The sequence below is a fragment of the Phodopus roborovskii genome, unplaced genomic scaffold (genome assembly GCF_943737965.1).
Source record: "Phodopus roborovskii unplaced genomic scaffold, PHOROB, whole genome shotgun sequence".
Classification (NCBI taxonomy): Eukaryota; Metazoa; Chordata; class Mammalia; order Rodentia; family Cricetidae; genus Phodopus; species Phodopus roborovskii.
Genome location: NW_026126511.1, coordinates 31,237,127 through 31,262,158, shown reverse-complemented (window position 1 = coordinate 31,262,158; position 25,032 = coordinate 31,237,127). Strand labels below are relative to the sequence as shown.

Genomic DNA, 25,032 nt, shown 5'->3' with positions numbered 1-25,032 from the left:
TCATCATTAATATCCACTCTGATTGACACAATCCTCTATCATATATCTTCTATCTAAGTTCCTACAGCAAGCTCGCAAACTTCCAATAACTTTTTCCCCCACACTCTTGGTTCATTAAAGAAACTGACACTTTGTTCAAAACAAATCCAATAGCAGTGTCAGAAGAGAAGATGTGAAGAATGTCTTTGGAAAACAAAGCATTAAAAATACACTTTCATTCAAAAAGTATAGACCTCTACCACATCTTTCATTCAGATGCAGTGAAGTACAGATTATAACATCATTATTAAAATGTATAAAAGAGTTAGTGGGAAAACACTACTTCATATGGATGAAGTATGCTCTAGTTCACTGATTGACACAATTGCCAAAGGCAGAAAAGTGGAAGCTCTCCAAACCTAGGGCTAAGTTCTCACAACTATCGGATGCTTGCCCTCCTAACAGCTGCAAGATTTTCTTGATAGCTGGAATCCTGTCAGGGTATCTATGAAACCAACTGCAGAGATAGGGTAAGTTTATATCATTAGTGCTATGGTGAGATACAAATATTTTCGATTTCTTTTATCATATTAAAAAATGTAATAGCATCATTCCTCTATACTCAGATCAGTTTCATCAACATTAAGAGCCTGGGGGTTTCTTTTACATTGGTATAGTATGTACATTTGAAGAATATGACATTTTATATAAGTATAATAAAATATTATCTCTTTACATTTATAAGTGAATACTAATGAAATTAATTCTTTCAATAAGCTATCAGTCAGGTTAGTGACTTTTCACTAAAGCTCATTTTTCTCCTTAATTTGGTGGTTGCATTTTTTTAAAATTTCTTCTCAAATTAAAATACTACATGCTCTATTGATGCATTTTTAATCTGACAAATAAGTACACAGAGGAAGGCTTCAAGTGTTCTACATGCTTGTATTCAATACTAGAACAGGAATTAGTTCACTTAACTCTACTGTTGACTTAGTAAAAAATAATGTCTTTGACTAAGAGTTTCCCTTATATGAGTATATCTTAATTGCCTTATCCACACATAGGAGGAACACATTAGATTAATTTTTATTTTTCTAAGAATCTCATATTCTGGAAACCAAAAAGTGTTGCCACTACATGACTGATGTGGTAAACTCTATTCAGCTTCCATCAGTTATTTTATTGATGGAGAAAAAGCAGTGATTAATTTCATGAAATTAATCCCTAAAATTTCTTTAGGAAGAAAACACACTTGTGCTTTTCAAAAGTTTCAGCTGTTCTATTGATGTTGCCGAAAATAGCATGACAAATAGGATTACAAAATGTTAATCATTATAAATATTTCTCAACCCAAATAATTTATTCCTTTAACAAACTTACTGAATATTGACAATAAGGCAGATACAGATTTTCAAGGCTAGGTCTTTCTCATCAGCATATGAAAGCTCTATCAGTGCTCTATCCACAAGCTCTAGGGGGAGTTGCAGGGAGAAAGCAGGACCAGTGTGCTTCCCAATTGTAAGAGGACAAACCAAAATAGTCCCATTCACCTTCAAGAGCATAAGATTAAAATGGAAGATCTGTAAAAAGGAAAATGAATGGTGTGTAACCACAGGGAAAGTGAGATGGGTGAGATTCCTACTTATACCTTATGTGAGAGTGCTTGCAATTTGTTTTCTATTCTTGCTTCCCATAAGGAATTATCTAGTTGTGGTTTATTTCTCAATAGATATTTTTAATGCATACTTGAATGCAATTATACATATCATAATTCTATATGTAAAATACATAATTTACATGAAAAGAACATATTGAATTTTTCATACATGTACATAGGGAGTCATTCATAATACATAATCTGTGCTTTTTTCTTTACAATTAATTTAACATTCTGAGTAAATACTTGATCCTTAAGTTCCTTCAATCATTAGTCTTATGCAATTTGCATTCAAAACTGTGATTGAACAAATCTTTGTTGAGCCATGCTTCAATATTTTTTTAAAACTTTATGTATATTTTATAATTACTATTTATAAACAATAGGGTATTCTAGTTACATTTGCAAATAATATACTTCTAAAGATATCTCTTATAAAAATACCTTCTTATTTCCACAAGATTAGATGCTAAGAACATAATTACTGTTTGAAACAATATGAATGTTTTTAAAGGTCTTGACAAAAACAAACAATTCACAGGGAATCTAAAATTTCTCAGAAATTTTCACATACAAAAATTGGCCAGTAATCCAAAAAGAATTAAGATGTAACTATACTTAGAATTTAAAAATCATGCATTAAACTAATTATTTGAGACACTTATTTTGAACATCTTCAAGCTGGATAGTTTCTGTTCTCTTCATTATTTGGGAAAAAGGTATTTTTTACAAATCACATTTTAAATATTGCAGTGAAATGAAAGTCTAGAGCATCCTGACTAGAGGAATTTTATGCAATAAGAATATAAGAGCTGATATTAAGTTCAAGATTAGACAGAGCAGTTAACAAAGACTTAAAACTACCACAAAAATATTCAGAAGCAAATATACCTTATTTCATCAAATTATGTAACTAAAACTAAACAGGTTAGACAGAATTTAACACATCGTGAATTGCTAACATGTAAAATTAGTTTAGTGCTCATCTAGGATGATTTGAAAAAAACCCTGAAAATTCTCATAGTAAGAGTGATATAACAATGACCCATAACGCAAATCTTTTATCGTAGCACTTACTTTTGTGATATTAATCATATCCCCTTTAGCTGTGCCTTGGACAGTTTTCACAGTGAACCAAACACAATGTGTATACTAATTGCATTATGCCAGCTTTACTGCATGCCCTTCATTTGACACAATAACTGCATAACCTTTAAAAATTCTATCCCTTGTGGCTTTTAAATGCAGTATCAACAACTTGGCAGAAGTATTTTGCAGACATTTAACTTACATGTACTTGAGTTAAAATTACATCCTTTGAAAAATGTCTGCAGTATATGTTTTCATCTACTATCTTATTAGAAGTCTCATTATTTCAGAAGTCTTGGCTTATTACTTTTCAATCCTTTAGTCAGTTTATCTCTTAGAATCAAAAATGAAATAATGAGAACAGGATATTTAACTATTTCAAACAAAATAATATTACTCAATAAGATAAAGGACAGCGGAAATGAGGAAATCCATTCATTTAAGTGAACTTCAAGTATTAATCTGTAGCTTTTTATTTCTAGAAGGAGGATGGGTATGTGCAATTTATTTTCCTATACAGTACATTTTCTGATGGTGAAAATTATATTGTTAGTATTGTTAGTATTGCATCGTAGTTCATATTTCTGGACTAGCCTGACTATTGTCAGCCAAATACATAAATATTTTTAAGACAATGGGAACTACAGCAGGGAAATAAAATATGACCTGAAAAAATTTGTTCTTTTTGGTTCTCTAAGGATTATTTTTAATATAAAATATTTTGGCATTTTATTTTAATTTTTAAAAATAAAACAAGGCATATTTATTATGCATAGATTTGTGTGAACACATCATTTAAAAGTTTTATAGCTTTAAAGTCTAATTTTTTATTTTCCTTGTATATTTTGTAGAAGTGAGAAAGTTCAAAGGGAATCTATATAAAAGAAGATAATTTAATTTTGAACTCACAGATTATAAAGCCTATTTAAGTAAATGTTTGCTACATATAATGAAATATATTATGCTAGATATCTTAATTTTCCTGAATAATTATATTATTTTGATACGAACTGATAAAGAAATTTAATTTTTTAATTCAAGGCAAGCCTATATTTGAGGTTTGATAAAACTGTTTTTCTACTTTGAAAGTATGGTTGAGCTTATTAAATTTTAATATCAGTAAACCAATTTAAGATGACTTATGGTTTAATAAATGCCAATGAGAACAGGAAGTCAAAAAGCTTATAAAACTCAGGAAGATAATTTTAACTTGATAATATTTTGCAATGCAGGTGAACATTTTTTCTTTATCATCTGTTTAATGGTATCCAGACATTGATAGTTAGCATTGTGATGCATTGCATTGAGTAACAATTTCATTCCTGTTATTAAATTGTTTGCTATGTAATAGAGAAGGAAATGAGGGATAGTCACTTTTTCCAGCCATTCCCAGAAAATATAGTGATGATTTTAAGTGATCTCTATGATATAAGTTGATATCATTTCTTAAATTGTGGCTTAGCAAGTGTTAATTTCTTTTAAGTCCTTTCTATAGTGTGAAATGTTCTCAGGTTAAGGAGGATGACAGTAGTGGTCTATTCACATAAGACATTTAAGCTTTTCTATTAAAGTGAGTTAGTATACACTATAAACCAGTTCAGCTACTTCTAAAGAAACTTGAGTGTTTAAATATATAAAAGCTACAAATATACTATAGAATTTTAAAATGTGTTTCAAATCTTTTATTGAGATATATCTCTAAATATGAATGAAAAGGCACAATATCAAATTCAGAATTGAAGTTGAAAACCAAATTAACTTGTATTTCAGCCATCTGTCAGTAATTTTAGGTCTAATACAACTTTTCTTCCTTCCTCATACCTTTACAGCATCTTTTCAAGCTTCTCTTCTTAAAATGGAAGAAATTCCTCATTTAGTAAAACTAAATCACACTGTCAAAGTCACTATAGACACAAGTTCTGTTCTGCCTGGTTCCACAGTCGTTTAACCCCAAATGAACACACAGAAACATATTAATTATTAAACTATTTGGCCAATGTCTCCCGTGCTTATTGGCTAGCCCTCCCTTAATTATTAACATTTAATCTATGTATTTTATATACATACATATATATTTTTTCCTTCTTATTTTATATATCGATCACAGTTCCCTCTCCCTGCCTCCCATGCCCCTGACCTCCCTTGAGTCGCATTCTCTCCCTCCCTCACTCCACAGGGAGGTTGATTCCCTCCAGGAGGGATCATCAAAATCTGTGATGTCATTTGGAGTAGTGACCAGGCCCTCCCTCCGGTCTCTAGGATAAGGGAGTATTCCTCCATGAGAAATGTGCTCCCAAAGTCCTTTTGTGCACCAGGAATAAATCCTGGTTCCACTATCAGAGGTCCCTGAGATTGCCCAGTCCTTCTAACTGAAACCCAGGGTCAGAGTGTCTGAGTCAGTCCAATGCTGGTTTCCCAACTATCAGTCTGGGGAGGGGGTCCATGAGCCTTATTCTCTCCAGCATGGTACTGTTTGGGCTCCTACATGACTTCTCTCTTGCCGCCACTCTCTCCTCTACACAGAATTCTCCTCGACTGATAGCCAAACCTATATGTATTCTCCCAAGTCGCTGAGCCTACAGGCATCTGCTACTGTGCTAGCCTTGATATTTATATTTCTATATTGTTTATTTACATAAACACTAAATTATTTCTACTAAATTCACATAATTTTCAAGATGTAAGCACCAGAGACAAGCAAATCACTTCACACACTAGAAACATAAACTGTTCTCTTGGTCAAAAGTGATATGTGATGTTTTGTTTTGTTTGTGCTAAGATGCCCAGTGGAGAGGTTTTTTATCTTTGTGATATTTTTTAGATCTAATATAGTTGTTACCTCAACTTTCTTCAACCATTATATCAGCAGTATTTCTCAGGGTTACCATAAACTGAATGGTTTAAATCCCATGAGTATTTATCATGCCGAGAAATTTTGAAAATACAGGCTTTCTTATATATAGAAGCTTCTTCTATGAGTTAAATGTCCACAAACTGGAAAAAAAATAGCATTGCGTTTAAGGCCAATGTTAGTTTTCAAAATATAGCCCGTGTGAATTCATTTAATACTCTTCTCAGTTTTCAAAATACAGAATACAAAGGTAAGTAAATATGCAAATTGTGTATACCCACACACATATTTCCCATTCTCTATAGTAAAATCTTTTCTCATGAAAACATCATTTTTTTTAATTTCAACCTTTGTCATTCTATTTTTATGCAAACTATAAAAACAGTTATGGTATGTCATATCGTGACTGTTCCATTTTGATGGTCTAATTTTTCCTCAGTTCTCAGAGAGGTCCTATGTAGGCCACTGCCTGGTGTACAGATTGATGTATCTTTCTGGAGTTTATTAGTCACAGATATGAATTCTGTAGCAACTCCTATGTGCCCAAGAAGCTGGGTCAGGATGTTTCCATAATTCCCTAGTGAGGACAAGCAAGATACTGAGCTTCTGTACTACATAGTCTGTCATGTTTTCTATTTTGCAACTCCCCCTTGCTCCTACAGTATACCTTCTGAGCTAGAGTTTCTTCTGTTCTAGTAAGCAAAAGCCCCAATCATACAAGAATATCTGGGAGTCTTCTACTTCCTGAAAAGGAATAAATTGCATGTCCCTTTTATATCATTTAAAATCAAAAGTGTGGAAAAGGGAAGTGTGGACTACCTTCTTACTTTCATAGAGAATATGCTATTAACTGATATAAGCTAGGCTGATAAACATTGCATAAATAATTCTCAAAAAAAGACAGAAACTGTCATATGTGATTTGAAAATTATCACTTCTCATGTAATATTGGGCATGGTACGAGACCAAGATTCCATAGATTCCATAGAAATCAGTCAGGGTAAAACTAAGACTTGAGAAAATTTTAAGGAAGAAAACAGAAGACAAGGAGAAAATGGAGGAACTGGAAAGAGAGAGGGAGGAGTAAAAAAGGAAGGAGCGAAAAAAAGAAGTACTTTTTTTCTAGAGATAACCTGTGTTCTCATTAGAAATTTTTAAAAAGTACTTTAATTATTTCAGAGGTGATCAAATTCTAATTTATTGTATAGTGATAATCAACTTTTTCCTCAAAAAGTGAAGCTTTTTTGAACAAACACATTTTGAGTTAAAAAGTTGTGGTGAATTAAAACCTGTGGGCCCTGGGGTATGAAACAAACTGAAGCTTCCCAAGTGTCTGAGTGTCCGATTCCTCTCAGTTCCACTACATAATGGCTGTTTCCTCCCAGATTAAATATACTGTAATTCAGAGGTTGCCACCTGCTAGTATAGCCATGGTGGTTACAACATTCTACAGAATTCAACCTCTTTACCACTTGGCTTTTTAACAGAACAATAGATAACAGATGGAGCAGAAGACCCAAATTCTCAATAAACTCACAAAGTACTGAAACAAAGCAAGGTTCTTTACGTATTTAGACTTAGGACCGTTTCTGAAATCCAGATGCAATATCATTTTCCACCTCTCTCAAGACTAAGTTCAAGTCTATTGCTATAGTACAGCAGTACAGCAGTGGGTAACCTATACCTATGTAACTCTGGAAAGTTGATAGTGAGATAAAAGCTGTTGCTGGTAAGTAGGAATACATGCTGAAAATTTGTGTTTTATCCAAAACTACTACCTTGGCTTTCCAATCATTTACTTTTAACTTTCAATAGACAATATTTCAACAGTATCCAATATACAACAAACAGAAAATACAGGGTATCTTTGTGGTTAAACACAGAAAAGTAATCTTGCAAAGGGAAGATTGTGTAAATACTTATTTTTCAGGTAGCCAAATTATGATGCTCCTATGTGTTCAAAGGGACTTAAAATTCCATATGCACATACTATATTACAGTAATGACATTTAAAGAAAATGATTAAATACTGAAACACACAAAAGAAAGGATTCTTTAAAACAGAAAATGTAATTCTATCTGATAGAAGTACAGATTTATACTTTTTGAAAACAACAGTATAAAGAAAATAACTAGTGATTTTAAATGCCTTTCAGTTACTAGTTAACAGCCTCCTTGAAAATATATCCTGCAAAAAATTATCATATATTTCACAGTGTTAACAATGAATTAAGCATATTTTTTCATTAACACCAGATAAAGATATTAACGATTCTCTTTCTCAAGCAAGACACATGATTTTACACATCGTGGATATTGACAATAGAAATTATAAAATAATTATTCATTGAAATAATCACAATGAATTGAATATTAAAGTCATTTACCCTCTTTTTAAATGGTGGAAAAACTCCTGATATATTTGTTTGTTAAAAGAAGGAAGTCAAACATGCAGGCTAAAAGCAAAAATGTGGACTCATGTTTCTCCTGCAACTGGTTCACTGACACTCAACAAACTGATAGCTGCCCACTTGATTTATTAAAAATTTTGAATTATTTTGGAATTTAAGTAAGCTTGAGGACATTAGTAAACTATTACTTCAAATGTGGTCATTTGCCTTTCCTAATGCAGGAATTTGATATTTAGAGACAATCTATACATTGTTAGACCTGGTTACATTTTTATGTTACTCTTCACTGAATTGCACTGACAAGAATTGATGCTGTTTTTTGCTATTTCTTGCCCATGATTATAAGAAATATCCCCTATTTACTTGTGAAATCATTGATTTGTGTCTAGGTATTGATGTAAGAGAGGTTGAATTAGAAAATTTTCATATGATTGCTTCATGCTAGAAGATTAAAATGATTTTTTTATGCTAGCAATACTGTTACTGGAGTCATGCTAATATATTTTACATATGATTGCATAACTCACATATAAAACAATGTGATTATTATACCCAAAAAACAAAATATCCTATAATTGAAAAGGTAACTGATTATATATATATTATAAAGACTACTCCAGACACACTGTCTACTAGTTCAGCCTGTATTGTCATGTTTCTACCAAAAATTAACTGAAAGCCCTGTTTCTAGATCACATTCACTGAATAAGATTGGATCTGTTTACAGCATTTATACAGAACACATGAATGAGAATATGTATGCCAAAGTCATACAAGAAAGTTTTTCTTGAATAAAAGATAGTAGGATATGAATACTGGATCGCAGTACAATCTTTTAACATCTTGCAGCTCCAAGAAAACTATGTTGAGGGTGACAAAAAATGTTGGACTACGGTCCTCAAAACAATCCCCAGAACATGAATTCCTATTCTGGTGACAGTATGCAGCATAATTTTAAATTGCCTGTGTTGTCAAATAGGCCAGAATTCTAATTCCTGTTTTCATTTTTTAAAAATATATATTAAGACATTTCAGAATCCTTGCTATTCTTCAGCGGTTTCTGTAGGAGAGCATGCAACAAATATATGGTACACATGCCTTTGTAGCTGACATAAAAAAGAGGAGTTTTTGTGTGTGATATTGCACACAGATATTTTATCAAGTATAATTTTCTAAATTTGTCTTACTGCAATGTTGTCCTAAATGAAAATATTCTACATTGAGTGGACTGGTGGCTTGTGTATATACACACACATGCATATGAACGTGCATATGTATACAGAGGCTGTTTAGAAGGATGCAAAGTGTGTAAATTGCTTTGTTATTAACTAATGATGTGTTCTTTATGTGCCAATTTTAAATACAATTCCTGGAAAATATTCTGGGGTAAAACTATCCTTTTGACATTATGGAAAACTGATGTCAAATAGTCTCTCGTGGTATTTTTCAGTTTAAAGGAAAATCAGAGTACAAATACTAGTCTTCAAAAGTTTACAGAATCATACTACATTTCTTTTATCTTCCTGGAAAACTGATATTATGAATTTTTGATAGCTGCCCATGTTTGTGTTACTTAAAACACAACAAAGCATATCATTGTTTTCATACATTTAATTACATACTTTGAATCCCATATTAAGTGAATTCACCAATTCCACAGAAATCAGTGAACACTACATTCTCTCTCTCACTCTATTGTGGATTTATTTAAGCCATGGAGATATTAAAAGGAGGGGTGGCATTATACACATAAATAAAGCTAGGTTTTGGAGCTTAAAATCAAAAGAACATTCACATATATTCACGAGGAAAAAAGCAAAGGAACTTTAGTATAATTTAGAGCATTAGAATAACACATCAATGAACTATTACAGGTATAAAACTAAACGAAAGAACAGGTAATTATACTAGCCTTGACATCTCTGCCCCCAACTCAGATTCAGATACATGAAAACAGGGCTCCATTTTGACAACTGTTTAGCTCCAGGCAAAGATCTGAAGTATTAGATATAATGGCAGAATTATTAGATTAGCTGTTGCCAGGATCCTTCAGTGTCCTAGATAATTACTAGCTGTGGTAAATCTGAATGACTTCAGTCTGTGTTACTGTTATGAGTGCACATTCCCTTTAAGGCATTGATGTTGTGTCAAAGAGACATTTGGAAGTTATGTAAACTTCCATTATGTTCTATTGATTTGTGTTTTTATATCTGTGCATATAAAACAATCCATACCTCTTTTTTCTCTTTTCTGAATTAGGAGTGGGGGAGACAGAAGAATCTAATAATTTCCCACCTTTATAGCATATTCTCTCAGCTCTTTCTGTTAATTTTGAATATTGATCTGTCCTTTGATTACTCAGTGTGTGCCATAGGAATTCTATTCCCCATTTGTACATTGTATTTTCCTTTTTATTTCAAGTGTCTAATTTCAGTCTCTTTGCATATTTAATGTTTTCATTCTGAATCTCATGCCTTTTCCTCAGCTTTAATATGTGCTATGCTTAGTTTATCTATTGATTAGATTCATTAAGTCACAGCTATATTTTATGATTAAATTTTTCTTAAAATATACAATTAGCTTAATATTTTTATTATTCTTTATATTATTTCATTGATTTTGTTTATGTGGGTCATCTTTGTTACCCATAAAATTCAATAAAGATTTTCTTTATTTTTCTATATATCAAGATTTGAAAATACTAGTCAAGGAATTTGAAATTGTTTTCAGTTTTTGAAAATTTAGGATTTCATTTTGTTTTTCATAATATAGAGATTAATAGTCTCAAATAAAACTTGGTTTTCAAATGATATTTTCATGTCAAAGTATGGGAGTTAATAAGATTTATCTTTGTTTTCCTTATCATGCTTTACAAGTTATTACATATTGCAGTCACTCTAGAAAAACTTTATACCGGTTACCTAGGCATGTTTTTCAATAGTAATCCCTAACTCCTGAAATATCACTGGTTAGGACAAAACCTTATATACTCAACATGTTCTAGATGACTGAATCAGAGTGAAACAAAAGGGAATCTGATCAGATTGATGGTGGGTAGAGAAGAGAAACTTCAGGATATTAAGGTTTGTTGTGCCAAGAACTGACCTGAACTTCAAATTTTTAAAGTCAATTTTTCTTTAAATTAAAAACAATCTTAATTTACATACTGTTACATATGGATCCCAGTTCCCTCTCCCTCTGGTCCTTGCTCTCTCCCCTCCCCCACATCCCAGCTGAATCCACTACTCAGGGAGCACAAAGCCTCTCATGGAAGATAAATGTCTGTCACATCATTTGGGGCAGGACCTAGACCCTCCCCTTTGTATCTAGGCTGAGAGAGTATGCCTACACTAGGAATGGGCTCCCAAAGCTCATTCTGCACTAGGGATAAATATTGGTTCCCTGCCAGAGATGCCAAAGACTGCCCAAGCCCCCCCCCCCAAATGACACCCATGCTCAGGAGGCCTGGTTTGTCTTATGCGGGTGCCCCAGCTGTCAGTATGGGTTCAGTATGCTCCCACTTGCTCAGGTTTCCTCAGCATGATACTGACCCCTTTCTCACCATTTCTCCCTCTCTACAACTGGATTCAAGGAGTTCGGCTCAGTGCTTAGCTGTGAAACTCTGCGGCTTCCATCAGCTTCTGGATGAAGGCCCTATGATGACATTTAAGGAAGTCATCAATCTCATTATAGAGGAGGTAGACTCTCCACTATTTCTTAGATTCTTAGTTGGAGTCATCCTTGTGGATCATTGGAGATTTCCCTAGTGCCAAGTTTCTCGTTAAGCCCATAATGGATCCCTCTATTAAGGTATCTCTTTCCTTGATCTCTTTGTCTGTTCATTCCCCATCTCAACCTTCCTGCTCTCTCATGTTTATCTGAAAATTAGACATTCTATTTAACGGCATCAAAAGTGGCCTCTACTCGATAAACTATCTCTTTGAGATTTAAATAAACAATAGCTTCAAGAGAAGAGGCTTAGATGTCCGCACGTGTTTTAAGAAACTGGAAAAGCCAGATTGTAGAAATGAGTATGTCCTGAATTTCTTTTGTTTGGAGTTATGTCAATATTAACCATATGTGTGTGAAAAATACAAAATACATCCATGACTGCAAATATCATTCTTTGTGTGAGAAATTCATGAAGTGTTCATGAAGTAGCTAGACTGGGTCAGCCCAGTTCAAACAATTGTGAAGATAATTGTTTAACCAAAAGTTCAATTAAAAAGTAAATATGATGTCCTTTTTGTTTTACCATTTCATTGAATTTTAATATATAATATGTAGATGATGAGCATTATGGTAAGCCAAAATATACCTCCTTTATTATTCTCTTTCAGAACTGAGGTCTGGTGGGATGTATTTTTTTAAATCCAAATATAGCCTACTAAAAATTTTAGAAAGACATGTTTTATATTTTACCAAATTTCACTTTCATAGCATTAATCTGTTTTCCTCCACCATACTTTTTTTTCTATATATTATAGAGGGAGAGCGGATCAATCTTTCTCATAGTAGAAATGGACACATATTCTAAACCTCCTCAACTTCTAAAGTTTGTGTGGCCCTTGACAAACGCATTGCTTTTCTTTCAATAATTTTGACAATTAAGGGAAGGTGGTTCATTCTTTCTTTCAATAATTTTACAAAAGAAAATGTGCAAGAAATGTGGCTCAGTTAATAGTCTCCTGTCAGCATACCATGAGGATCAGAGCAATGATTCAATGGTTAAGAGAATCTGCTGCTCATGAGGAGGTCCCGTTTAATTCATAGCACCTGTGTAGTGGCTCACACCCACCTGCAATGTCAGTTCTTGGGGAAACTGATGCCTTTTTCTAGATTCCAAATGCTCCAGTCATCTACATGATATATTGACATACATGCAGGTAAACACTGATACATGTAAAATGAACATAAATATCTTTAGGAAAGAAAATAGAAAATCAGGATGATAGATGATGAATGAGATTTCATAGCTAAGTCCATTCAGTAAAGATATGAAACATAGGTAATGAAAGTGTCATATATATTCCTATTTCCTTTAGTTTTAAATAATCCATGATCCAAAAACTATGTGGATAATGCATTGTATGCCTACAGTAAATGAGCAATATGATATTAAGCATATTATTAGACAAAAATAACAAAATGAAAACTAGATTCACAAAACAAATGACTCACAAATGCCTCACATTTAGCTGGAGTTTATTTGAATCACATTGTACTTGCGTTGATATGCCAATCTTACTGCAGCCTGGTAACTTAATACTAGATTTCAATAAATTCCAACCTGAGGGCTTTGCACAGATGGATGTACTTTGTCTTCAAGACAAGCAAATGAGAATGAATTTCCCCATTTTATAGATAAGAAAATGAAGCAATAGGAAGCTTTGGGAATTCCATCAAAAACATATTCCATCAAGTAAAATGTTGAACCTAGTTAAATTCAACCTGCCTTTTCCTAATGCTCCTGCTAAATGGTATTTATTCAGAACTTTTAAAATCTAAGTCCTAGGGTTGAATTTTTGAGCTGAAGCACAGAAGGAGGCTATAGTCTTGAGTCCCCTTTACATATTGCAAAAAGCCAATGGCATTAAATGCTTCTGCATGTGAGAGTACAAGTATCTTTGACCTTCTGGAGTCTCATGTCAGCAAACAGAAAGTCCTATGTGGTCCAAATATGAGTGCTCACATGCATCAAATGTACATGGACCAGATATATAAATGATCCATGTGGATTAAATATAAATGACCCACATGCGCCAAATTTAAATAACCTACAGGAACCAAATATAAAGACTCATTTGTACCAAATATAACTGACACCTCTGCATTAATTACAAATGAGGCACATGAACCCATTAAAGGATGTTTTCCTCTCTATGCATCCTTCCCATATCCCAAACACTTGATGCTGGCAGCCAGTTCACAATGTGGGAAGAAGACAAATCTATTGGAAATGGCATAGCTAGAGATACTACAATCTGCTCTATGGTGTTGGTCTTTTTGCTTCTTTCCCTATAGAATTTTGTGTATGAGAACATGTGCATGGATATGTGTTTGTTCTGCCTTGTCTCCATTCTTTTTTTATAAATCTCCAGTTTACTTTTACCACAGTTTCATAAGTGATATAATCAACCCACTTTTGAAATGCTCACCTTTCTCAAGGACAAATATTTGTTGGCTAAGAACTTTCTTGTAAGTTCAGGAAATGCAGATTGTTTCTTTTCTTCTTCTTATTTATTTATTTTAAAAACAATCTTAACTTACATACCAATCCCAGTTCCTTCTCCCTCCTATGCTCCTGCTCCCCCCCACCTTCTCCCCATGCCTCCATCCACTCCTCAGAGAGGGTGGGACCCACCATGGGGAATCAACAAAGGCATGACTAAGACCCTCCCTCTGTATCTAGATTGAGCATATCCCTCCATAGGGAACAGTCTCCAAAAACCAGTTCATGTACTAGGGATAAATACTGGGTCCAGTGCTTGTGGCCCCACTAACTGCCCAGTGTCCCCAACTGATACTTTCAGAGTTTAGTCTTATGCAGATTATTGCTTTGATAGGGCTGCCCACTTTAAAAAATAACAATTTAACATATAATTTAATCACTGTGCTTATAGACCCAGCATTATAGTAATTATGTGTTGGTTGACTGAAAACTTGAGGTCTTAATGGAGGAAAATGCCTTTGTTTTGGTTGGATTCAATAGTTCTAATGTCAGGCTAATTAAACCCAGATGATGGTTCCTAGTTGGGAAGGAAAAGAAAATTAATTGTAGGGTACAGATAAAGAATGTTAAGTAGAGATATAAGAAGGGGAAGGAACTGTATCCTAGAGTTCATAAAAGTGTTTCTCCCAAAGAATCATATGAATGTCTGGGAAGTGAGAGTCTAATAGATTTCTACCTGATCTCCTATTGTATTTTATTCCTCCTTGTTATTAGGATTTACTTAACTATCTTGAGATAGTATTCTAATTTAACCCCAGACTATATTGGCCATGCTTTTTAGTTTTTTTGTTTTGTTTTGTTTTGTTTTTTAACTCGAGTCTTTGTGTCCAGGAATTCACTTTGTAGACCAACTTGGCCTCAAACTCACAAAGACCTGACTGCCTCTGCCTCCCAGTACTGGGATTAAAGGAATTCACCACCACCACCCACCCTGCCTTACTGTGCTTTTATGAACTCACCTATAAACTTATTTAACATTCACATTTTACATAGTAAAATACTTTTATTTGTACTAAGATACATTTAAATTACAAAAGTGAAATAATGAACAGGTGCCAGAAAAGAATCCTGTAATTGTGGAATACCTTGTTAGAAGACATTGCTGGCTGGTCAGAGATTGCAGCCTCCCCATGGTCTGGCAGTTTTTCTCAGTCAGGTACACAAAGTGGAACCACCTGAGCTCCCTGTCTCTACCTGCCCTTCTCTGGAGAATGTCCCTGGGCCTGGATCACTGACCTTATCAAAAATCTGTCTCTACAACAGAATCCTGACTCATCTTAGCTTGACCCTTAGCACAGATCCCTAGAGCGATTGCTAAGGACAATTCTATAGAACATGACTGCCACTTACTTACTGATCATTGTGATAGAAGTGTGCCACTTAATGCAAATTAGGGTTTGTTCCCCAGGCTCCCCACTCCTATATATTCTTTATATTCTTGAATAAAGTGGAGCAATTCCCTGAAATCTGTCTCTCTGAGGGCCAGTCTCCATTCATGCCCATGAGCCAACAAAACTTTCTGATTTCCCCTCTGCCTCTTTCTGATTTCTACTTGGTAGCCAGCAGGCCCAGACAGAAAGAGGATTCCTATCAAATCTATATGCCACAATACCTATCAAATCTATTTGCTTGACTACATAGCTGAGCAGTGTTTGCTTTCTGTCTATTGCTATTGTTGTACAGTAATAGAATTCACATAGAGAATGTCAGATAAGATTTGCTTTTGATCTTGTTGGATGTATTTATTCCCATAGATACCTGTTCACTGACTTCAAGACTAAATGAATGAGAATTTAGTTATGTACATTCCTAGCTTCTGAAATTTAATCACAGCCCAATGTGAACTTATAAATATAACATTTTGTTTTGACATAAAAGTGAAAGGATTTTAGTGATTTCTTCCTACTTTGTAGCCATTGTCATGTATAATAACTATTTCATGACTTTTATGTCTTCCCGACTTTCCAGAAAACATTACAGACAATGAAATTTGATCACTAAAGCAGCCTAGCAGGCCAGAAACATTCTGTAGAAAACCAAAAACTTATTCAACATTTTCCCCTTTGATTATAGTTACTATAATGTAAACTTGTTTTTAAATCTAACTTTCCATTTTATGTCTGGGTCAGCAAATGGCTAATAGACAGATATTAAGAATAGTCCTAATAGCAGTTCTATATTGTAAAACATGGTCCCAATGCTCAATCCATGTTTACAAACTGCTAAAACAAAGACGTGGACTGATTCTTTAGCGAATATTGTTTGAATGAAGTTGCAGGGGTAACTTATTAAACTATAATAAAATCGACTTTGAGTTGTCACGTAAGGAAATGTTCCACAGTGAGCAGTAACATTAAACACAAGGTCACATTTTATTACATCCTTGTATTAAATGCCATTGTTGGGACACTAGAGTTTGACTAGCAGCTAAGAGAGCTTACTGCGCTTGCAGAATACCAGGGTTAAGTTCCTAGCAAGCAAATGATGTCTCATAACTGCCAGCAACTGCAATACCAGAAGTTCCAATGATTTCCTATTCTGGCCTCTCCAAGCCCTTGTATCCTAATGGTGCACACAACTTACCCAAGCACATACATATACACTTCAAATAAGAAATGAATAAATAAATAAGCATCTAAATATTGTTGTTACATTCAAAACACCATTGGTTCAGTGTTATAAAACTTAGGACATGTTTTCAACTCACTGTGTAGCCATTGAACTTTGCTAACTGAAGTTCGTCTATTGTTTATATGGCTGTACTTATGTAAAACTACAGTAGTTAGGTTATATCTAAAAGGCGTTAGATATTGACTGGTGAGTCATAAGTTAGCAAAGCAGGTTCATTTATTGGTTGATAGAATTAAAAAAAATGAAAACTATATCATATATAGAAATGACACTACCTAATTACAATTAATATTAATGAATGTCAAAGAATTACACAATTTTTATACATTTATGATAAGTACTAATGTCCTTGTTGAATTTTAAAGTGACCATAATAATGAGGTTACTAGAGATAGTCTATAGTCTGTACATTCTATGTTTCACTTTCTGAGATGAATATTACACTTACACATGTACATGACATAGACATTCTCAGGTGTTCCAACTGTTGTTGGAGCTGTGCCTTTAAGAGTAGGAGAAAAATACACAAATTAAAAAAGGAAGCTGGCAGGAAATGGAAAAGGAAGAAACATGTAGGGCAATATAAAATATTGTTTGAGCTCTTGGTAACTACTCAACCTGCTTTACCTCAGAGTCTGCATATACTCATTCCAGGGGAGGGGCAGCAAAAGATGTAGAATTTGTCATGAAGCTAAGGAAATGAGATTGTTTAAAAAATGAAATTACCTTTGCTCATCAGCAGTCATTTTTCTTTACTGTATTTTTTGATTCTGGCAGGACTTTTGGGCAGCAATTGATTCTGCATAGTCATTGCACATTTCAGTAATACAAATGCAAAATGAAGTTTTCTCTCTTTTTTCTTTATTCTAGGAAGTAGATCATTGATACATGCCCGTGATATATCTAAATCAGAGGCTCATAAAATAAAAAATAAAACATCAAAAGAAAAACTATGTTGTATTTCCCTAAAGTTTGCATTGTTACTCTTCACATTTAACTAAAAGTTACACTCAAAATGTACGCATATGTAATTTAGTATAAGTTTTATATAGTATTAGAATATGTATTTTGGATGAAAGATAAGCATTGTAGTATACAATTGTATATTAGAAGTTATATATGAATATATTATATATTTCAGAATAAAAATGGATATATTGATAGATAATCCTCACTAAAGTAAATACACTCTTAAATGTTAATTGATCCTTAAAAAGTAATTTATTCATAATATATTGCTTGGATTTCAGACAACCTACCTTGTATAACTAATAGTAAGGTGCAGCGAACATTTTGAGCAAGCCTTGATCTGTGGGTGTGTTAGGAAATAGTTTTGGACTTTACTTTCAGTTATTTGCTGGTTTGCATCTTTGATTCATCCAGGTAGAAATGCATTTAGCTGAACGCTGAATAAATGTATGTATCATCATACTAATAAGGGTGCCATTGACAGAGATCCTGGCAGTTACTTTGTACTATTTCCATCTTATTTAAATCAAAATCTCCTTCAAAGTAATTTTTCTTGGGAAGACAATGTCTTATGTAACAGGAATTATCAGTGACCATAGCTCTTTGGAAATGGTTATTCTCTGAAATTTAATTTTTGAAATATCAAATAGATAAGGAAGGATTCATGATTCAGTTGGCCCTTTTTATCCCACTTGGTCTTTCTATTTGTTAACTAAAAATATTTTATCTTTCAAGCATTCCCGACTTTGCTTTCCTTTGCTATCCTCACCCTACACACCATCACTACTAGACTTCAATCTGTTGACCCGCTTCCTCCAGGTGAGCATTTTCTTCATCTGCTAGCTTTCTTCTCTGTGATCCGAATTTTACTTGTTAGATGATGGCATTCCTGTGACTGTACATTTGCCATGCAGAAATATGGATCTTAATTCTTTAAAAAAAAAAGAAAGAAAAACAAACAGAAGTGATTTGCTGCGACTTTTGCATCTGCCAGACTAGTATTTCACAAAGAGTTTTGTGTGTGGAATTCAAGTGAAAATAAAAATACTGTGTGAAATCAGGATTTCTGTTGCTTAGTATACTTAAATGAGTTTAGCGGTTTATCGACAAGCATTTTATATGTGAAGTCTATCCTTTGTACTGATTTTACATTCTAGGCAGTATAGGTTTTGACAAATGGAAAATTGATGCACTGTAGTGATCAGTGAAGGAAAGAGAGACTTGACTATTACAAATGTTGTGGGTGTTGAGCAAAGGACTTCACGGTCCCAGTCTGAAGAAATCTTTTGCCAGAGAAACTAGGTCCCCAAATTCTTGTGCCTTTTTGAACAACTAGTTGCTGGTCATCGTAGATAAGGTTTCTTTTATGGGAACTTATTAGAGGCTTTGTATGCACTACTTTAAAATATCATTACACATCACTCTCATATGAATTCCTAGAGGAAAGGAAGAATCCAATTTGTGCGAGTTTAAATAGCTGGTTGTGTAAAACATCATAGACCTATATAGCGGAGGCCATTTGTTCCAATATTCTAATCTCTAAGCATGCTCTGGATGGGAAACAGATAATCTGAGCACAGTGAGATTTGTTGTAGCTGGTCTAGCTAGAAAGGAAGTCTGGGTAGAAGTCTTAGTTTACCTATGTGTGTGTGTGTGTGTGTGCGCGCGCACGCGCGCGTGTTTGTGTGTCTACATTTTTATAGTCTCAATACTGAACCATTTGAATGAGTTTCTGAGACTTGATGCTCTCTGAGTAGTTTAATCTTTGCATATGGGAAGGTCTAGTTACTGAAGAAAATGGTTATATTAGGTTGTTGCTTTGTTGAAAAAAATATATAAAAGTATATTCTGGCAACATATAAATTACTTTTATATTTATTTGTGTTGCTTTACTTATGCCAGAAATAGAGACATTTCCCTTACTTCCTGCATGGAAATGAATGGAAATTGAAGATGAAATGTAAAGAAAAAAAATGGGTAACATTTAGTGTGAAAAATTTTTACTGTCTCTGATTTGGAGATTTTTATTTGAAGTTTAAAACTCAGGCTTGTGTCCATATCCACACATAATACATAGTCTATATCAAGTCTTCATTTCTCCCTTAAATAATTTCTCTTAAATAATTCCTTAGAGAACTGTGGTTTATCTTAATTGTAAAGAAAAAATTTATTTTTTAATTTAGTAAAATTATTTTTAAAGGTATTACATATGCCAAAAACATTCTTAGCTTTCAGAATATAGATTTCTCTACTCTGTTCCTTATATTTTTATGTACATTTTTGTCTTGATCTGACATAAACTTTCTATTCAAGGGCATATCATATGCGTTATCGGGTTCATAGCCAAATTTCCAAAGACATACATGTATTTTGCATTTGAATTTCTGAGGTGACTGTGAGCTGTGACTGAGCACCCAGAAACCTGAAACTGTAGTTAGACTGAACAAGCTTTACTTCTATATCCACAGGTTAGTGATAGGCCCTTTACTTAAGGAAAGGTCCCTTCCATTCCTTTCCATTTGGTATAGTATTTTTATTATATTTACAGAGTATGCACACATACGCATGCATGTCTTATTATTGGAAGCCTTTTTTGATGGTAAATATGTGACAAATTTGAAGTTATCTTATCATTTCAAATATTTGCAGTGTGTTATTGAAAGTATCAAGTCATCAACATGGTGAAGCTTGCAAATATCATCCATTAAATCTGTTATGTAATAAAACTTCAGTTTAACATACAGTTGTAAAGTTTTACTAAATTTTATCCTTTGGTAACATCCACATGTGTATTATAACAAAACTGTCATACATGATATAATCATTTATCTAACATTATAAAAGAGTTAGAATAGAAGCACTTTGCAGATAAAAAATATCTACTTTTACAATTGTTCATTGGTATTCAAGGGTTTTAGGGTTATACACTCAACTAACCAGGTAGCATAAGTCTGAATTATGTTTCTGTTTCTGAATTCAAAATGCACATATTTTCTTGTCATTATTAATCATATAAATTAGAATCACTATTTACAAATCATTTACAGAGTTTTAGATGTCTGAGGTAACCTAGAGATGACTAAAGTGTGCAGGTGGATATGTATAAGTTCTATCAGATGACCCCATTTTATACAAGAGGCTGAGAAGTGAGAAATTTGCCTTTCTACAGGGCTTGTTATCCTGTCTCCTTCTGTGCTATAGGCAATGAGGAAATAAGTCATGTGTATAAAGAAAAATTAAAGCAAATACTACATCATTTATTTTTAGAAGATATATGCAAATTTGGTTATTTTCAATAATAAAATATGCTTACTCAGTAAATAAAGGAAAGTGGGAGGGAAGTTTCTATCTACCAAGTACTGCTAGCCTAACGCCATTTACAAGTTTTCAGTAATATTACAAACACCTAGATATGTGGCTTTTGTGTGCATATACATTTTTATAAATTCAATAAATGACCACTAAACAGTTTACTAGAAATCTACCAAATATAATAGTTAAAATTGTATTTCAAGGTGAGCCTAGGGATTTTATTTGGGACAATTATAGGCTAAAGAATATATAGATCTGAAGCTTATAAAGCAAATCATGGATGAATTTTAGTTGAGAGTAGATTGCTATTCAAATTTAAGTTGTTATCTTCTCTGAGCAGAAATTTAGTGATTCCATCTCTGTGATCAGTTTTCCATATTCTGACTTTTGTAATGTTATTTCTAAAATGAATTTAGGATTTAGTTAAGAGGTTGCTGCAGATTTTATGACAATGCAAGGAGACTTGCTTAAGACCCAGAAAGTATGCTTGTTGCTTCCCAGTAATGTACTATTACTTTCCTCTGTAATATACTGAGTAGATGTCTCTCTGCTGGAGAATAGAGACAGAGAGGGATGGGAGGGAGAGATTAACAACATTAACAGGTAGGAATTTCTTTTCTTGTGCCTAAAACTTTATGTCAGCCTAAATGTGGAGCACTTTCAACACTGAATAGTTAAAATGACTTGCCCTTGTGGTGAGTACCAAGGAAGGAAATTAAAAAAAGAAAAGAAAAAAAAGTTACTTGAAATCAGTTTGGCAAGCAAAACAGATCACTCATTCTAAAGATTGAGCATTCAGTTTTACAGGAGGAAAAACTCAAGTTCAACATGCTTGAATTAGCAAAGAACATCCTAATGAATTCTCCCTGTGAGGTCAATATGAATTTGTTTTTTAAAATTAGATTTAGATTACAAGTCTGAAACTTAAATATGTTCTCATGTCGTTTTGAATTTGTTTTCCCTCTACTACTGCTCAGGGGAAATATGCTTCCTTTTAATCATCTCTTCTTTGTTCTGGATGTGGTTGATTATCAATTAAATCAGGAGTGCTCTCTCAGATAAGGACATGTTTAAAACCCTGTTGCAGATAACTTCTGATGTGTGAGCTGCATCACATATGGAATTGTCAGGGACTTTTGGCCCTTGGTTGGTTACACAGCACCCCAGTATACTGGGACACATGGCTTTGTTTTCTGAGTCTCCTGACCTTTGTTTCTCGGTGTCTTCATCCCTTCAGTGTATTTTAATGATTACAGAATATTAAATCTGTTACTAGAAAAATGGCTTGTCCTTGCCAGTAAAATCCATTACAAGAAACATTTCAGTATATTTACTCTAGAACATGGAAATTGAATCTATTGATTTTGCTTAAATTTTCATTCTTAGGATGACCCAACCGTGCATTAAAAAAAAAAATGCTTCTAAAAAACAAGAGCATACTTACAGGTATTAATAACAGATGATTTCAGGAAAATTTTCCAAGAACACAGGAAAGTTTTATGTATTCCTCTCCACACCTCTCCCCCCATTTTTTTTTTTTTTTAAATTCTTTTGTTTTTCTCACTTGTGATTCTAGTGGTAATGGTAATGGTAATTTTAGCTGGCTAGTTATAGGTGAAATTCTTGAGATTCAAACTGCACTCTCTCAATCTGAATTAAACTTTAGATACTGTCCATTTTAAGACTCTCATAGAAAGATTTTCTTTAAGACAATACAATTTAATGAAAATACGTATTTTGTATGATTTACATGTGTTGTGAGAGTGAACAAGCACATGGAAACACAACCATGGAGAATTCTTCATTTCACTTTTTATCCTTAGTAAAGCTGAATTACCATTAAAGGAACTGTCTCTAACACACACACATACACTTTGAAAATATTGATGTAAGCAGGGTACCTATCTCCTGATTTAGAATTATATCCTTCTCATTAAGCAACTGAAACCTTGCCTGTTTCTGTCTCCTTTAGGGTGTCATTGGAAAATAATCTAAACAATTAAAACATTTCTTAAAAATCCATCCTCTACAACAGCCATCTTCTGTTGAAAGGTGTTGATTGGCTCCTAAATAATAAGCAGAAGATTAGCTACCTCAGACTTAACTCTTTTTCTAAGAATGCTAAGCATGACATTGATTGTGTTTACTTGTTTCTAGAAATTGAAAACAAAGACATAGTAGAAATGAGCTGAACAACAGGATTTAAATTGGTAAATATATGTACTTCCCCAAAGAAATCAGATAGCAGGCATGAGAGAGACACTAATAAGACTATCTTGCTTACTGCTTACAGAGTTCAGCTTAATGGGCATGTTTTTATTGACCTTTCTTACAGGATTACCACTTTGCTAGGAAGATGACTTGAATCTTAAATGTATTCATCCATGTCATCAAAAAATGGTGCCATTATCAGAGATAGGGTTAGCTTACAGAGGCAATAAAGGCATAAGGAAAGCATCCTCTGGGAAGACAAAGAATAGTAGCATATTTACATAGTCTCTGGTCTGGAGTTCACACAATTATTTAAGTTGCTAGAATTTAAATTTATCCTTGTAAACTAAACAGCTTTTGCTAACTATTGCATACCAGAGCATAGGCTTCACACTGCATGTAAATTAGGTCATTCTGAAAACATCTTAACTCTTTCAAGACCCCACAACTATGAAGACATTGATTTATACATAGATGGAAAATTTCCCATGGAGTGTGAAATACAAAGACAGCACAGTTCAATCAAAAGAGAAGACGGCTCAATTTACACAGCACTGCCACAGAAGATAGAATAAAAGAACAGTAAGAGAAACAGTAAGAGAAACAGTAAGAGAGGAAAAGGAAACCCATACATGTTGAAGTATAGTCCTTCCAGATACTCACTAATTCTATAATTTAAATATTGGTTTGGATTTCAATAGCAATTATTACTTTTTCACATAAGGAAAATATTCAGACTACAAATTTGAGTGGATAACCTTGCCAGACAAGATTTCTTTATTTAATCATTTTAAATTGATATGTTTAGAATTTGGGAATTTTATAGAAACATAACACATTAACAAATGGGACTGATATTCCTCTAAGCATTCCATATATCATACGAATAAATAGTTACTATGTAAAACTTGTAAGTTCTCTATCAGTCTGCAAACTGATATTATTAGCATAGAAACAAATGGCTTTTAATTATGTATAGTATTTGTTCCTATTGCAGACTAATCGGCTTTGAAAACTTTTAAATTCAGCATTCCTTCCTTCTACAGTCTCTTGTGCTCATTGAGTTGTATTCTTTCAAGGTATGGTGAACTGAAAAGTATGTATTCTATCTTCTTCCTCAAGGGTCAAAATCATTTCTGAAGGCAAACTGGTCAAACTAAAAAAAAATGTAGGACAATAATGGATGATTCAAAATTATTAGGTAAACATTACATTTTCATTATCTGAAACTGAAATGCTTATTGTTAAGACATTTTAAAGGCCTAATTTAATTACTTATTCCTGATTATTTAAATTATCTGTATTATTGGATAGGCTTCTGACATTCATACTGTACCATATTTGAGATTATTCTTCCTCTTATAGATTCTTCATTTTCTAAAAGAAGGTTTTACTTCATATATGTAGTCAAAAATATGAACGCTAGTTGATGATGATGCAAAAATTAAGGAAAGATAGAAGTTGGAGTAGGAAGAGGAAGCATTAATCTGGTGCATGCTTGCATTCCGTATTGGATTTATACTGAAAAAAAATGTTATTCAAACCTAAGTAATTTAAGATTGTGTTCAAATGAGGAGAGGTAGAGTAGAATGAAATCTTAATAGAAAATATTTGGGAACACAGTGACCACACCTGAGAATGGTTTGGGGGAACAGTGAACTATGTTACTGTTAGAGATAGAAAGACA

General features: G+C 33.4%; 1 protein-coding gene across 6 annotated transcripts in view; it reads left to right on the top strand.

The window, feature by feature from the left end:
- The window catches only part of Pcdh17 (protocadherin 17), an 86,350-nt gene that overhangs the window by 48,788 nt on the left and 12,530 nt on the right, over nt 1-25,032 (top strand). For 5 of the 6 annotated variants that reach the window (XM_051195319.1, XM_051195318.1, XM_051195317.1 and 2 more), the window contains one exon: nt 18,558-18,641. The exons of the other annotated variant lie outside the window; for it this stretch is intronic. In XM_051195319.1, coding sequence (XP_051051276.1) covers nt 18,558-18,641 — 84 coding nt within the window. The remainder of the gene's footprint in view (nt 1-18,557; nt 18,642-25,032) is intronic. 6 annotated transcript variants of the gene reach the window in all.